The sequence below is a fragment of the Rhineura floridana genome, chromosome 6, assembly GCF_030035675.1.
Source record: "Rhineura floridana isolate rRhiFlo1 chromosome 6, rRhiFlo1.hap2, whole genome shotgun sequence".
Taxonomy (NCBI): Eukaryota; Metazoa; Chordata; class Lepidosauria; order Squamata; family Rhineuridae; genus Rhineura; species Rhineura floridana.
The window spans coordinates 29,732,934-29,749,667 of record NC_084485.1 but is presented as its reverse complement, the minus strand read 5'-3'; the positions used below and the strand labels follow the sequence as shown (position 1 = coordinate 29,749,667).

General features: G+C 44.9%; 1 protein-coding gene across 1 annotated transcript; it reads left to right on the top strand.

The window, feature by feature from the left end:
- Positions 1 to 11,053: 11,053 nt before the first annotated feature.
- On the top strand, positions 11,054 to 16,361 carry SNAI1 (snail family transcriptional repressor 1). Its single transcript, XM_061631320.1, has 3 exons — positions 11,054 to 11,559; positions 12,420 to 12,941; positions 15,106 to 16,361. Exons 1-3 carry the CDS (start codon positions 11,481 to 11,483, stop codon positions 15,285 to 15,287), a joined length of 783 nt encoding a protein of 260 aa, XP_061487304.1. The 5' UTR covers positions 11,054 to 11,480; the 3' UTR covers positions 15,288 to 16,361.
- Positions 16,362 to 16,734: the final 373 nt, after the last annotated feature.

Genomic DNA, 16,734 nt, shown 5'->3' with positions numbered 1-16,734 from the left:
GGTGATATCCTGCCCCAGTGAGCAGTCGCACCACATTTTGCACCAGCTGCAGCTTCCAGACCAACCTGAAGGGCAGCCCCACATAGAGCACATTACAATAATCCAGCCTGAAGGTTACCTATGCATGGACAACAGTGGTCAAGTTATCCCGGTCCAGAAACGGTCACAGCTGTCTTACCAGCCAAAGCTGGTAAAAGGCACTCCTAAATTCAATAAATCATCATCATCAGACTACAGTTCCCAGGCTTCTTGGGGGTAGCTATGACTGTTCAAGTGCTATAATAGTGCTTTACATGTATGGTATGGATGTAGCCTGAGTTTAATTGGACTTACTCCAAGGTTATGCCTTCCAAAAAGGCCTCCAAGGTGGCTCACAAAGAATATACACAAATACAAAATGTAAGTAAGAAAAGAACAATACAATTTACAAAAAATTGACAAAATCTTAACATTTAAAAAAGCGACAACCGCTAAAAACCAAATACATTCATCTTCCTGGTGAAGAGCAGTCCCAAGAAATATGTCAGAAAGAGCAGGGATGAAGGGGCAAGGCAGGTGGGAAAAGTTTTCCCCTTGATGGTTCCAGCAGTCTCACCCCTGCAGCCTGTATCAATCAATCAATCAATTTTATTGCGTGTAGCCATAGGCCTTTGCAAAATACAGAAAAGGTAAAATAAACAACAAGTAAACTCCATGGGAGCTGGGGGAGGTACAATATTACAGTGAACACGTATCTGAGAGAAGCTTGATATAACTCGCCCTCAGCTTTCTAGTGGCTAGGGCGAAATTGGCCACTGCGACTGTTACTTGTTTGTGATTATCAGCTAGTAGCTCTACTACCAGGTCCTGAGGGGGTTTCCCCCAGTGCGAGCAGGTATAGGTGGCCAGAAATTTTCTTCTGGGGTCCTCGTACAAGGGGCAGTGTAGGAGATAATGGGCGATGTCCTCAATCTGATTGCAACCAAAGACGCATCTTCATTCCTTGGTCAGAATTCCCATGTATCTCCTGTCAAGATAAGCCATGGGCATCACTTGGAATCTAAGTTCTGTGAATGCCCTACGTAAATGGGCACACGTCAACACTTCAAAGTATTGTGGTTTAGCGTGGTTGGGCTTGAATAGGGGGAACCAGGGGGAGAAAGGGGCTGCAACAATTGTTGCCCGATCTTGGCACGCGTCGTGGTCAAAGACCCAGTTCTGAAGCTCAAGTTGATTGAGAGTTAGATACTTTCCCAGGGTAAGGTTATAGATCTTTAGTTTTTCTTGGCACAATTGGGCCCAACCCCGATCCTGTGTTGTTCATTCCAGCAAAGTTTGGGGACAGAACAGTCATCCATACTGGATAACCTCTGCCAATATCTAAAATATGCCAAATCCATTTTTGCCGAAAGGGATGGGAGGCCGAGCTCTGCTCTTAAGTGGGCCGAGGGAACCCCATGGGGAAGCCCCAGGATCTGCCTCATAAACTTGTTTTGGAGGACTTCTAACATGTGTTTAACCGAACCCCCCCCCTCCCCAGCTCTACCCCGTATAGAATTTTGGCCACAAAAACTTTAAGCATCGGGTTGATTAATTGCCCTCCTCGAGTGTAAACAGACCTTCTGATTTGACTGGTTGCTCTGGCACATGAGAGTTTGGTTACCTCTAGGTGGTACTTCCATGAAAGATTATCACTGAAACACAGACCCTGCAGCCTGTAAGCGTGGACAGAGTTGTTGCCTAAATGTGTAGCTAGCTGGTTCTACTTTGATCACTGCCACAGGGCCATTTATTATGAACTTGGCACAGCTCCTGCATGCATGTTGTTTGCAGTGTCCACACAATGTCACCCTCATCAAAATACTGCCCTATATTATTTCCCCATTTAATCTGGTTTTGCCCTTTCCACAAAAAAATCCAATAAATTTTAAAAAAAGAGTAACTCTGGACAAAATGGGGAGATAGGTATATGGGATGGCATTTTGATGAGGATGTGGTGTAGACTCTGCAAATACACATACTGCATTTGCTTTCACAAACCAGAGAAGAGAGCCAACCTGGTAGTCTGGATTTTTCTAAAAATTGATTATTGCAAATTGATTATGAAAGGGAGAGAAAAGGAAAAGGAAACCTATCAACTCACATTAACAATACAACAAACATCAATATATCCATCTTAATTTAATTATGCAGATTGATATATGCCAGGAGTTCCCAAACTGTAGTCCATGGACCACCAGTGATCTGCAAGCCTCATTCAGGTGGTCCGCAGAATGCCCACATTAAATACTGTATTTGTACTCATTTTTAACTGTATTTTTTTGCTTCATTTATTTCTTATATTGTAGTTTATTGTATTACAATATGAATTCTACAGAATGCAAATTATAATAGAACAAAACACAATATATGAAAAGAAGCAATAAAATTAGTGATTTTTAGTTTTGCATACAGCATCTAGCATAGTTCGTTACAATTGCTACAACATGCAGAATAAACCTTACGTGGTCCCCCAACACCACCAGCAATTTTCAAGTGATTAGTGGGGAAAAGTAGTTTAGGACTCACCAATGTATGGTGTTAGGTCAAAGCTAAAATTCTGAGCTGTCCTTTAAACCTTACTCACCTCACGTTCACCCCGGCCATCAACCTTGGCCATCAACCAGAAATATCAACAATGGTCTGAAGGCACATAAGGCCAGCTCCCTGATGAAGCTAAGCAGGGTCAGGTCTGGTCAGTGCCTTGATGGGAGACCTCCTGGGACCCATATGTAAGCCGCCTTGCATTTCATGAACAAAGAAAGGCGGGGTATAAATGAAATAAATAAATAATAAGTATACCATCCAAATGTCCAAATAGACATTCAAACAAAATGGGTGTTTATAGAAAGTGCATTCATATGTAGCAAGGGCATGAAGGTCTTCAAACCATTGCATAATAGATGGTGAGTATTTATCCTTCCAGGCTTAAAGTATAAGTCTCTTAGCGACCATAAAATGGAAATGGATTGCCTTCAAGTTGATCCTGACTTATGGCGACCCTATGAATAGGGTTTTCATGGTAAGCAGTATTCAGAGGTGGTTTACCATTGCCTTCCTCTGAGGATGAGAGACAGTGACTGGCCCAAGGTCACCCAGTGAGCCTCATGGCTGTGTGGGTATTCGAACCCTGGTCTCCTAGGTCGTAGTCCAACACTCTAACCATTACACCACACTGGCTCTTCTTAGCGACCATAAGGACTCATAAAATCCACTTTTTGTTGTCCTGCTGCTAATCCCCATATTACAGAAATATAATTTAAAAGTACATGAACATCTGCAAATATCAAGGATTTCACCAATTCAAGATGGATACGAACAACAACTTCAGACCAAACATAAATTATTACTGGACAAGGCCACATCATATGCCTCAATGAGGCATTTCCAGCATTACACCTCCAGCATCAGTCATGTTAGATCATGCCTTTCTAGAGATGTTTTGAAGCAATATACCCACAAGTTCAAGTTGACCTGTATAAAATTGCACTGTGGTGCTTTATGTCTCCCTGACTCAAACATTCCTTAATGTACCCATTATAAAGATCAGAGAACTGAAGCTGAGTCAAGGTAATCCAATGAGGCCAATGCTGAGAGCCATTTCATACATGACAGCAAACCTTGCTTTTGTACACTTGACAGAGAGCTACCTTAAATCCCAAATCCCTGTTGAATATGTCTATAAAACAACCATGCTACAGAGACATATCTACTGCATTCACACTTTACATTTTTGGGTGTAAAAGATCTTGCGTGAACACACAGAAATGTATTTTATTTATTTTATTTATTCAGCTTATATCCCGCCCGACTAGCAAACAGCTCTCTGGGCGGCAAACATAGCAACATATACAATAATAAAATTACAAAGTCAGTATAACAAATATAAAAATACACCATCTAAAATAGAAATTACAGCATTTACATAAATAACTTAAATTAAAATGCCTCAGAGAAGAGAAAGGTTTTAACCTGGCACCGAAAGGATAATAGTGTCGGCGCCAGGCATACCTCCTCGGGGAGACTATTCCACAATTCGGGGGCCACCACTGAGAAGGCCCTAGATCTTGTTACTACCCTCCGGGCCTCCCTATGGGTCAGGACCCGGAGGAGGGCCTTCGTAGTAGACCGTAGTGTACGAGCCGGTTCGTAACGGGAGAGGCGTTCCTGCAGGTATCGTGGTCCCGCGCTGTATAAGGCTTTATAGGTTAAAACCAACACTTTGAATCTGGCCCGGTAGCATATTGAAAGCCAGTGCAAGCGAGCCAGAACAGGTGTTATGTGCTCAGACTGCTTAGTTCTTGTTAGCAGTCTGGCCGCCGTATTTTGCACTAGCTGTAGCTTCTGAACCGCCTTCAAAGGTAGCCCTACGTAGAGCGCGTTGCAGTAGTCCAAACATGAGGTTACCAGAGCATGAACCACTGATGTAAGGTCCTCCTTACTCAGATAGGGACGTAGCTGGGCTACCAACCGAAGTTGGTAGAACGCATTCTGTGCCACCGAGGCTACATGGGCCTCAAGTGACAGGGAAGAGTCTAAAACGACTCCCAAACTATGAACCTGATCCTTTAGGGGGAGTGTAACCCCGTCCAGGACAGGGTATGTATCCACCATCTGACCAGAGAAACCATCCACCAGCAGCATCTCAGTCTTATCAGGATTGAGTTTCAGTTTGTTAGTTCTCATCCAGTCCATTGTCGTGTCCAGACAACGGTTCAGCACATCGACCGCCTCACCTGAAGAAGATGAAAAGGAGAAGTAGAGCTGCGTGTCATCAGCGTACTGATGACAACGCACTCCAAAACTCCGGATGACCGCACCTAATGGCTTCATATAGATGTTAAAAAGCATGGGAGACAAGACCGAACCCTGCGGGACCCCATATTGGAGAACCCACGGGGTCGAGCAATGTTCCCCAAGTATTATCTTCTGGAGATGGCCCGCCAAGTAGGAGCGGAACCACTGCCAAGTAATGAGTGTTGGGATTTGAACCCATGTCTTTATCCACTAAATTATGCTTGCGTGTATTACAATTCTTGTGCTAGCCATCCTGACAATAATTTGCATTTTCCTTCATCTGGGAAATGGGCCATTGTATCCTATCATTTTGATGAAGTAACAGCTAATGCATTTTAAGTTGCTAGGAATTTTCCAAGAGCAAAGATCAAAGAGTCACACTTTTCAGATACTCTGCATAACAACAGTGAACCCTCCCCTCATCTCTGGCAAAATCTTATAGTAACAAGGGCCAAGACGTTTGTCAGTATGGTTTGATCAGACATTCTGGACTACCAGACATGACCTATGTATTCCAGTCCTGTCAGCTACCCATAAGCAGTACCCTTGAAAATCCTACTATTGATTTCAGTGGGTTCCCAGAGGAGCCCTTTGCAGCTAATGTGCAAAAAAAACCCCGCTACTGGCATCAGTAAAATTTGAGTCAGCCTTAAAGTATAATTAACGACAGAGCTGTTAACTTAACGTGGGGGGGTGGGAGGGTGGGAATGCTGGGGAAGTTGTAACTCCTGCTCATAATGTTTGCACAACCAGGCAACTTTGGAGACATGGCACACACAAAAAAATCTGTAGCACTGGTCAGTTTTCTGTCAAGTCTTAGAGCTGATTTGCAAGGCTTCCCCCCCCCCCATACTAAAAATACTCTTCCAGTTCTTGATTGAGTGCACTGAAAAAATTACCAAATCAGAAATCTGGGAACAGTTCCCCCTGCCTCCAAGAAGATAAATGTTGTTAATTTATATCCTGTCTTTCCTCCAAGGAGCTCAAAGTTGTGCAAGGTTAATACAAGTGGGCTACAGATTTATTCATTATTTTTGCTGGCTGGATTACTCTGAGGCTGATTGGATTACAGGTGGCCAATGCAATTAACTGCACATAATTAAGATGTGGTTAACATCTTCTCCAAACGGGGTTATTTACCATGTTATATCCATTGTATATATACAATGAAGTTATCTCCAGCCTTACCCAGTTTTTTTTCTGAATCACCTGATCAAGGTGAGCACGTCACCTGAGCTTCTTGCTTGCACATGATTATGCCTCACACGTACATACTCACATAGACCACTTGATGCTAGATTTATGCACCCTTAATGATGTTACATCGCCTCTATTCAGTTCAGAGTAGTCAACAAACTTTAGCCTCTGAGTCAACAGTTATTGCATTTTATGATCACTAGTCATTGTCTGCCTAGTGTAAACCTCTTTTAACTACACCTAATTATATTCATTTCTAGGACACTTTATCACAATAGGAGCTACCATCACAATGACATTGCCTTGTCCTCTTTTATTTGAAAAGTCCCTCTCCCTCCCCTGCCAATATGACATCTCTCAATGAACACAAGGAATGTTTTTCCCTTTCAAAGGGAAGAGTGGTTTAAGAGGTGTTTACTTTGATGGGCATTCATGGGACATGTATAAGCTTGGACCAGCGAAATCTATCAGGGATCAGTCGGCATCCAACTTATTAATGTCCTTAAAAATATTAGACAGTGATAGACAGTTTTTTCAGTACTAGAAAGATGTGGTTTTGCTTTCATTTTATTCTCAGGGATTTGTTTTATGTTATTATTTTTAAAAGGCTAATTTAATTTAAATTTAAAAGGCTAAAGCTCTCAGGACTTGTTTGCTAGAAAAAAGGATGCTGTGCATTAACATGTTTTAAAAAACGAACTGCATTCTAAACCGATCTAGTGAAATCTATGTTTGCTCCTACAAGCATTTAAATTGGCCTATGCCTTGCTTATATCACAAAGGGTGTGAATAATAATAATAATTCTATTCCATCCTTCCTCCCAGAAGGAGCCAGGGTTGTAGTATCCAAAACCCATTGAAATTATTAACTAAAGTCAACTTATTTCAGTGGGTTTACTTTGAATACGGTTTAGCTGGATCCTACCTGTACACTTTTCAAGTAAAAGTAACCAGTATTTCTCAAATAACTAAACTGTCATTTTCATTTCATTGAGAACATATTCATACATATGCTTTGTCCATGACCCAGTGGCTACTGAGACTGCATCATACTTGTCTCAACAAATTCTTTGAATTGTCCAAGGCACAAACTGTTATATTGCAACCAACCTACAGAATGGGCTTACAAGTTTTCCCTCAAAGTCACTTTAGTAGCCATTTTCGCTGATACTGAAGAAAGGATATGAATGCTTTGATTGATACTGCATAAGAAATGTACCTCAACAGAAAGGAGATCTTTAAAATAAAATATTATGTCTGGGGAACTACAGCAGTTGGTTATTAAAATTTGTCCCTTTGCTAAGTTACAAAGACAGGTCAAAATCCAGCCAAATTTAAGTACTTTGGGCTGCAATTGAGCTCAGTGGGACTTAAGTCTGAGTAAAGAAGTTCAGGATTGCACTATTAAAAGTTGATTTCAATAGGAGAATGAGGTTGCAATCGTTAAACTCATTTTTGAGTAGACACATAGGATTATGCTGTTAACTTTTTTCATTTCCTGTTTCCAGTGCCTTAGAGCACTCCCAGCCTAACAGTATTTTATGGGTGCGATTCAATCACATACCAGCAAATTCAGGTTGTGCAATTAAAGTTGATTTGGTGCTCTTGCACAACAAACCCACTTCCCCCACAAATCTGATTTTTTTATATAAGGAAAGTGATAGGAAAAATGCATTGCAAAGTGTGGGATAACAATTGTTTGATGCAACATAACTTCCCCACAACCACAATCAATGCTCAGTAACAGCTGGTATTATCTATTCTCCCCATAACCTTTGTATTATCAGGATGAATGTTCAATAAACAGGTCATCTTGAAGCAACCTCAATCAACTACACTGTTAAATATGCTAAATTTGGGATGCAGAATTGTTTCCTGTATTTAGACTAGGTCTTGGGCTTTGCTGAAAGGATGCATTTCCTAAAATTCCTGGAGAGGGCGCTGGTGTCCTGCTGGAGAGGAAGAATTGAGAAAGCAACCACAAGTTTCCCTCACATGAGAGTTATTACTGCATCTTTTACACAGTTAGTACAGAGTTGTTTCAATATGTGGACAGTCCCTTTCGATATTAAAGATTGCTTCCAGATGACCTGTTTATTGAGCATTCATCCTGGTTTATTTGCACAAAGTTGGTGGGGAGGTTAGACAACATTACCTCTTGACCATTCATTCTGATTTGATTGCAGGGAGTTATATGCTGTTGTGTCAAGCAAGTTGCAACTTTATCCCACATGGTGCATTTCCCTGTGACTTTCCTTATTGCGGGAGGTAACAGAGATATGCACAAACTGTTCCTATTCTGCAGGTAGGATTGAATGGCCAATTCAAGTTGTACAATCGAGGTGGATTTGGCACTCTTGCTCAACAAACCTGCTTTTAAAAAAACAGAGTTTTTGTTGTAATGAAAGTCACAGGAAAATGCACTGGATGCAATAACATATAACCTCCCCACAAACAAATCAAAATGAATGCTCAATAAAACAGTTGATGTGCTATATATAAGCTCCTCTCAAACTTTGGCCACTTTCAGACTTACTATTTTCAGGTGGGATTCAATCACATACCTGTACATTCAGATTGCACAGTTATAGCTGATTTGGAAGGTCTTGAGCAACAAACCTGCTTCCCCCAATGATTGGGCTTTTTGCAGTAAATAAAGTGATGGGAAAATGCAGTGGAAAATGTGGGATAACGTTTGCTTTGATGCAACATTGTCTAACCTCACTGCAAACAAATCAGAATGAATACTCATTAGCCAATGTCATCTACACTCCCTGCAAAGGAGTGTGGCCTCGGTGGCAAGGAATGCGTTCTACCACCTTCGGTTGGTAGCCCTGCTACGCCCCTATCTGGACAGGGATGACCTCGCCTCAGTTGTTCATGCTCTGGTAACTTCTAGGCTGGATTACTGTAATGCGCTCTACGTAGGGCTGCCCTTGAAGACAGTTCGGAAGCTTCAGCTAGTGCAAAACGCAGCAGCCAGACTGCTGACGAGGACCAGCCGGTCAGCACATATAACACCTGTTCTGGCCCGTTTGCACTGGCTACCTATTTGTTTCCGAGCCAGATTCAAGGTGCTGGTTTTGACCTATAAAGCCTTACACGGCGTGGGACCGCAATATCTTGTGGAACGCCTCTCCCGCTATGAACCTACCCGGTCACTTCGCTCAGCATCTAAGGCCCTCCTCCAGGTACCAACCCATCGAGAAGCCCGGAGGACAGTTACTCGATCTAGGGCCTTTTCTGTAGTGGCCCCCGAACTGTGGAACAGCCTCCCCGAAGAAGTACGCCTGGCGCCTACGCTTCTATCTTTTCGGCACCAGGTTAAGACCTGGCTATGCTCCCAGGCATTTTAAGCGTTGGTTATAATTTTATATTTTTCTTTTTTCTTTTGTTGCTGCTTGTGTTTATTGTTTGTTGTCTGATTTTATTGTTGATATTTTGTATTTTAACTTTTTTTGTACACCGCCGAGAGAGCCACTCGCTATGGGCGGTCTATAAATGAAACAAATAAAATAAATAAATAAAAGAAATCAGGATGAATGTGCAAGGAACAGGCTGTCTGGAAGCAACCCAAGAGTCTGATTTGGTGTGCATTGTTTATTGCTCAAGAGCACCAAATCAACTTTAATTGGGCAACCTGAATTTGCCTATATGTGACTGAATCCCACCCGGAAACAACCAGAGTCTGGAAGGCCCAAAATCAAACGTTCCAGCCGATCTGAGATCCTCACTATTTGTCCTGATCTGGAGCTGGCTGCATAGACGCTTTCCCTGGAAAAGTGGAGCTACTTGAGGTTGTGAGCAAACTGAATATTTGATATATTAAGCAATATATATGCTATTTTAGAAGGCGAGCGCGGAAACCGCATGCTGGCTTTTACACTCGGCTGTGTTCTGTACAGATCTACGACCCAGCTATATTGATTGAGAGGAGAAAGATGAGGAGAGGCAATCCCTCTCCCTCTCTTTTTTTGGAAGGAACCAGGCCTTTTCCTCTTGCCTCCCCATCTTAGCCAAGAGCATCTGCACAGGCGCTGGAATGCAGACGGAGCGAAGGCGCAGGCAGGTGGCAAGCGGCAGGCGCGTGCGGGCTTGCTAGTCCTGCAGCCGCAGGAACGGGAAGCGGAGTCCACGTGGCCCCAAATCACTGCAGGGGGAGGGGGAAGCGTGCGCGGACGCCCATAGCAGAAGCAGCTAATGCTGTATTAAGAAACAACAACGCAGGAATACGAGTGGGAAAGGAGGGGAGGAATAGCGCTGGCGCAGCTGCCACCCGGGGCGGATGTCCCTCGGGGAAGATGGTCGACAGGCCGTCCCTAATCTCGGGCAACGGCGACTTGCGTTTTTCAAACCTCACTTTCGTCGCCCCTTGGTGTCTTCTCTCCCCATTTGTTGGCTCCAAAGTCCGTTCTGAAATGCTGCTACGGCAGGCCTTATTCCCCGCTGGCTTGGATTAGAGAACACGGGCCTCATCCCAGCCGGCAGCAGAGAGGTCGACGGAGCAGAGCGTTGCAACGTCCACTCATCTCTCCAGGGCCGCCAAACCTTTGCTCCATGCAACTTCCAGAGGCTTGGCAGTGCTCAGTCGGAAAATAACATTATTATTATCTCACCACCAAGATATTGAGCGGATTTTGTCTTCGTGCCTTCTATCATTGCCCCCCCCCCCGCGCCACCACCAAAGGGTGTGAAGACAGCAACTGGACACGTTGACGAGCGGGAGATAGGACAGGCACCAGCACCACCCTATCTGCGTCTACTCATAAGCAAGTCCTATTAAGTTCAGTGCGCCTCAGGCCGCAATTCTATACTTGGGAGTAACCCCCGTTAGATTTACTACGGAAAAAGGATTGCAGGGGACGGCTGTATATTAGGCATGTGTATTTAAGAACATAGCTCGTTGAAATCGGAGGAGCTTGTTTCCCTACACCCCAACCCCCCCCCCCCGTCCACGGATAGGATGCCTTACTGCACGGGGGCATACCACGCCCACTGGTCCATTTTGCCGCGGCCGCCGTCCCCCCCCCCTTTCCCGAGTGTATATCTCTTTCCAAAAGAAGCATGCGCTTGCTTTGCCAACCCGACCCAGGCATTCACCGAATCTGGCTGAGGCTTAACTGGGCAGGCCAAACGGTCCAGCCGCTCCAACAGACCCCGATCCTCGCCATTACTTTTCGTTCGGGAAGCACCTGCTAGATTAAGGCAGGCAAGCCGGACCCCTCCCTGCCTCTGTCAATTGGCTGCCAAGTGACACCGGGGGGCGGATCGGCCTCGCCCCCTGCCTCCTGGCCCATATTAACTGGTGGCGCTGGCGCTTTGGCCCCTTAGAGCGCAGCACGCCTACGGTTTGCGGGGAGGTTTTGTTAACTTATTTTATCCCAAGCGCGCTGAGCAAGCATCGCCACTCCCGACCACAGCAGCGTTTGGATCGGAGCCGCCTCCGCGCTGCCAGACTCTCCAGCAAGATGCCGCGTTCTTTCCTGGTGAAGAAGCATTTCTCGGCGAGCAAGAAGCCCAATTACAGCGAACTGGAGAGCCAGACTGGTAGGCGCGGTGCCCGGGCTGGAGGAGGGAGGGACTGGGGGTGGCGTTTACGTGGGACGACTGTGTTGGTTAGAAAAACGGCCCGGTGCAATTTGGGGAGCCCAGGGTGCGAGCGAGCCCCTGTGGACGCGCGGAGAGGGTGGCAGCCTAGGGTTCTGCGTGCGCCGGGTGGGTGGGTGGGTGGGTGTCGTGCTGGTCCAGGATTAGGCACGGATGCGTAGGGCGCTAAAACGTAAGGGTCACATCCTGACGCTGTAGCGCTGTGCGGGAAGATGGGAGAGAGCGCGGTGCTCACAGACGAGCTAATATCTCCGAGGTTTAGGCTGTAACTCTGTATACGCGATTAACCGAAAGTAAGCCTCCTTGGACTCGATGAGTTAACGGGTATAGGATTGCACGGTTAAGCTCTAAACCGGGAAGGGAGAACTCGCGGCCATCTAGATATTTCTGGGCTACAGCTTCTGTCATCCCTGACCATTGAGGTTGATGGGAGATGGCGTCCAAAAGTCTCTGGAGGGTCATAGGTATCCCAGCCCTCCTTAAACAGAGTTGCTGGGTGGGCTTTAAGAGGCCTAGAGATTACTCTTTTTTTCTCCATCTTGGCCCTGATTCAAGCTGTGAGGAAGCTAGTTGTGGTTACTCAGTGGCACTCTACACATGCTCAGAGGAACCTGAGCTTGTTCTCTGTCAATGGGTCCTAGCATTGGAAAGTGGGTGGCTGTGGGGGAAACTAATTCATGCAAGAAAAGGGAGAAAAAGCCAGAAGACTTTGTGTTTGTTGAAGGATCCAACACCTGTCTTGGTTATCTTCACTTTTGCATGTTCGCTTTATACCCATTGCCTTTCTAATTTCTTTGCAGTGATTGTCTCCCCATTTTTGTACGAGAAGTACCCCCTGTCTGTCATTCCCCAGCCAGATCTCCTGAGTGCTGGTTCTTATTACCCTCCACTTGTATGGGACACAGGGCTGCTCTCCAATTTCTTCACCTCTGAGCCGGAGTACAAGAAAAGTGCAGCTTCTCCCCCTAGCCCCAGCTCCAAACCTCTGGACCTGACCTCCCTGTCCAGCGAAGAGGAGGATGGCAAGACAACCTCAGACCCGCCCAGCCCGGCCTCATCTGCCACCGAAGCTGAGAAATTCCATTGCAGCCAATGCAACAAGTCCTACTCGACCTTTGCTGGCCTTTCCAAGCACAGACAATTGCACTGCGACTCCCAGGCCAGGAAATCTTTCAGCTGCAAAAACTGTGAGAAGGAATACGTGAGCCTGGGCGCTCTCAAGATGCACATCCGAAGCCATACCCTGCCTTGCGTGTGTAAAATCTGTGGCAAAGCTTTCTCCAGGCCTTGGCTCCTGCAAGGCCACATCAGAACGCACACTGGTAAAGCTGATTCTTCTGTTTGGTCACTCTTATCTTCTCTCTCATCCTCCTCCCCCCCCCCTGCAGCCTGATTATGTAGCTTATCTAGGAGATAAGAGTTTCTCTGTCTCTCTCTCTCTCTGGGGGGGGGGGAAATATCCTAACCAACACTTTTGAGCAAAATTCTCCTCAAATCCCCCCCCCCAATTTGTCACTTGCAAACAATGTATACGAGCAGATTTGCACATTTGGGCTCTTCTTTATGCCAGCCTGTGGGCTGTTTGTATTGGGGCTCTCTATGTACACATAGGGAAGGCAGTTATCTGATTAGCCCACCATGTACCTAAATTTCCCCTTTTTCCTCCTGATTAGTAGTGAGCGGCACAGGTCAATGTGCACTGGGATCTGGGCTTGTGGGGGGAAGCGATCTGCATAACCACATCCCTATGCACACAAACGAAGCTTGGGCATGCCGTCAGGTCAGCAGACTGCTCAGTCCTACGAGTTGGCCCTGAGTCATTCTTGCACAAAGGGGCAAGCTAATTGAAACGTGGCTGTGCAATCCAATGCTGCAGGCGTGTGTTATGTCAGCAGTGGCTTGAGGGGGGGCATGCTCTCTTTCCCCTTGTCTAAGGAAATACTCACCTTAGGTTTCGGTGCCAGACAGATCCTTCCTTACCCCCAGCTGGTCTCTTTTTCCTTGTCTTAAGGAAAGAGTGAGGCGTTTTCCAGAGCTTGGCCTTGGGGGTGGGGAAGAAGACGGACTCTAACTACTTCATGTGAACGCAACTCCTGTCTTAAAATGGGCTTCTAAAACATTCCCCCTGACATCCAAATCCTCCCTTCCAGTTCGCTTTCTTCCAGCCGGTGTTGATTTGCATTGTTTGCCTAATGGGTACCCTGGAGGAGGCAGCCAGGCTCTTGGAAAGGAGGGGGTGGGTGGGGAGAGAGCTGCTGGTCAGCCTGGGCAGGTGCTTTAATGTAGCAATGCTGCTCTTCCCCTTGTGCACCTGTTACTGTAATGCCCCAGGCTGAACACCAGACTCCACAGCTGCTAGGCTGTGGAAGCTTTTAATCCAGGGAGTATCACGTTCACAATGCATCTCCCTTCCAGCGGCCTTTGTGCTTGTTGCCGGGATAGTTTAATTGTGACTTGGTGCTGATTTCACACCCTCTTAAAAGTTCTAAAGACGATGCCTGAAGGAAGCCAGAAAGACTTAATTGTGCTTTTCCAAATTGAGCACGCCTGTTTGTTAGTTCCAAAAGAACTTCTCTGACAGGAATTCATCCTGCTTAGCCTTTTCAGCATGGAGGAGTTGGAGGGGGGAGGGGGGAGAGGGGAGGGGAGGGGGAGGAGTGACGCTCTGGAAAAGATCTGGCTATACTTGGATCTGTGAACCTTCCAAGGCTGCTAGACAGAAGCAATTAGTGCTTCACATTTTGCACTGCCTCTGCTGCAGTGAGCTGACAGATGAGATCATTTGCATTTTGCACCATGCAGAATTAATGTTATTAGTTTGGATTGTCCTGCTTCACTGTCAGATGAGAATTATGAATGGACTACCTGGTGGAGCAAATGCCCAGTGCTGTGCATGTTTACTCAAAAGTAAATGCTGCTATGGTCCATGGGGCTTATTCCTGGGATCAATATGCATACTTAACTGGAACTAAATCCCATCAAAGTCCATATGCAAAATCAAGCCTTTAATTCAGTAGGAAAGAGAAGTATGTGTCCCTTTGAAATGTGATGTGGTGGTGAAAATTTGCTTAACTTTGAATGGATGGTGCCTGTTAGACTAGCTTCTGAGTAAATGTATTTCGAATCCAAGTATCTGATACAAAGCAGTCATTCTAATGCACCTGATCTGGAATCCATTTATTTAAATGGAAATACATTCCACTGAAATTGGATGGAACTAATTTACAAGCAATTATGCTTGGAATTGGCATAAATCTGCTTTGGGTTGAATGGGTTGGCTCCTCTACAAATTTGGTTTTGCATAAGTTATTAATCTGCATAGTTATTTATAAATAACCCACAACAGTGAAAGTCTGGAAATAAGTTGCAAGGTGGTTTTTGACTTGTCGTTAATTCTTTCTTCAAATAGTTAACTTGCGGAAGATTTAGGCACATGGGCCAGTCTTGAAATTTTGCTTACAACTCCTTCCTCTTTTGTCTTTGTAGGTGAAAAACCATTTTCCTGCACACACTGCAACAGGGCCTTTGCTGACCGCTCAAACCTCCGCGCCCACCTGCAGACACACTCAGATGTCAAGAAGTACCAATGCAAAACTTGCTCCCGGACTTTCTCCCGAATGTCACTTCTCCACAAACATGAAGAAACGGGCTGCACTGGGGCTCGCTGAGAGCTCCCACCCCTCCAAAAAATGCTACAGACTCTTCTCCATGCAAATAGTATTGTAACTAGCATCTGTTCTGTAGGAAGGTAGTTTTCCCATTTTGAACTGAGCTGCCAGGACAGCGCGTATCAAGCTGTTGTTGCTTCCAGATGTTTCGGGCCTTAAAGCAACATACAGACTATTTCTCTTTGTCCTTGAGGCAGTCTTAAAAATCTGATTCCAGCCCCTCCCTTGTGTCCCCCCCCCCCGGGCAAGTGGCAGAATTCTTGGGTTAGGCAGATTGAGGATCACACTGTTTCATCATAAACTGGTGGCAAGCGTGCTGATGTTTGACAAGGGTAAGAATGTTCAGAAAGTGCTCAGCATCTTCCAGGATCGAGCCTTGCACCTAGTTGGCCCTAGTTGAGGGGATGGGCCGAGAATAGTAGATTCACAGTTAACTGTTGACCCTAAATTGATACGCCTCTAAAGAAGGACAAAAGCAAAGAGTTCACAAGAAAGCCCCCAACTCTCTCTTGCTCTTAGTGTTGTATATACACCGCCCCCACCCCCATAGAAGGTGTAACTATGCAGTAATACAGTATTGCATTAGTTCTGAGGCAGCTGCTTCTCCGACCAGCACAATGATAATTTGCAATGCCTCAAAGATTAACAATGTCTATAGAAGGCATTGGGTAGCTATTTCAAACGAGACTCCTGTTTACAGAGCAGCTATGCACTCAAGCACCTGTTAATATGACTTCTTTTAACAACTGCTTTTCAAAAGAACTGTGACTAATAGCAGGCACTTGTCAGGCGATACAATAGGAGCCTGTGTAGAGAGGGCTGCCTATTGACAGGTGTGTGCCAAAAGAACTATTTATGGTTATTGACAGGTGCCTCCTGAATGCATCTTTCTTTTGTACATTGTTTCCACATCATAAACAAAAACAAAAACAAAAGAGAAAAGGGTATGTTTACATTTCAAAGGTACACTGGTATTTATATATTTTTGTGCCACGATTTTATACTGATTCAAAACTTTTTATATATATAATTATATACAATTTATTGATATTCAATAAAATGGTTAATTTATAATATGGTCTTGTGCTGTTACTCAGTTGTCTGTTGGTTTGTATTCCAGTTTAAAATCTTATGCCTTAACTAGATGAACAGTTTCCAGCTAGGAAGTTCTCTCCCATTGTGATGAACTAAAATGCTGTTTTGCACTTCTGATTCATTTAAATGGGGTTAGTACAGGAGAATTTGCAAATATATTGAGTTCCACATTAGTATGCTTTTCAGAAAAGTCTTTCCACTCTGTACTGTTCCCTGATTATAAGGGCATTTTCAGATCTTGCACTAATTATGCAAGGTAACATTTGAACAGACTGAGCCCGCAAAGGTATTGCATATCCAGCTCAGAAAAGTTACCGCATTCCCGTCTTCTGTTAAATAGCACCTTATTAAA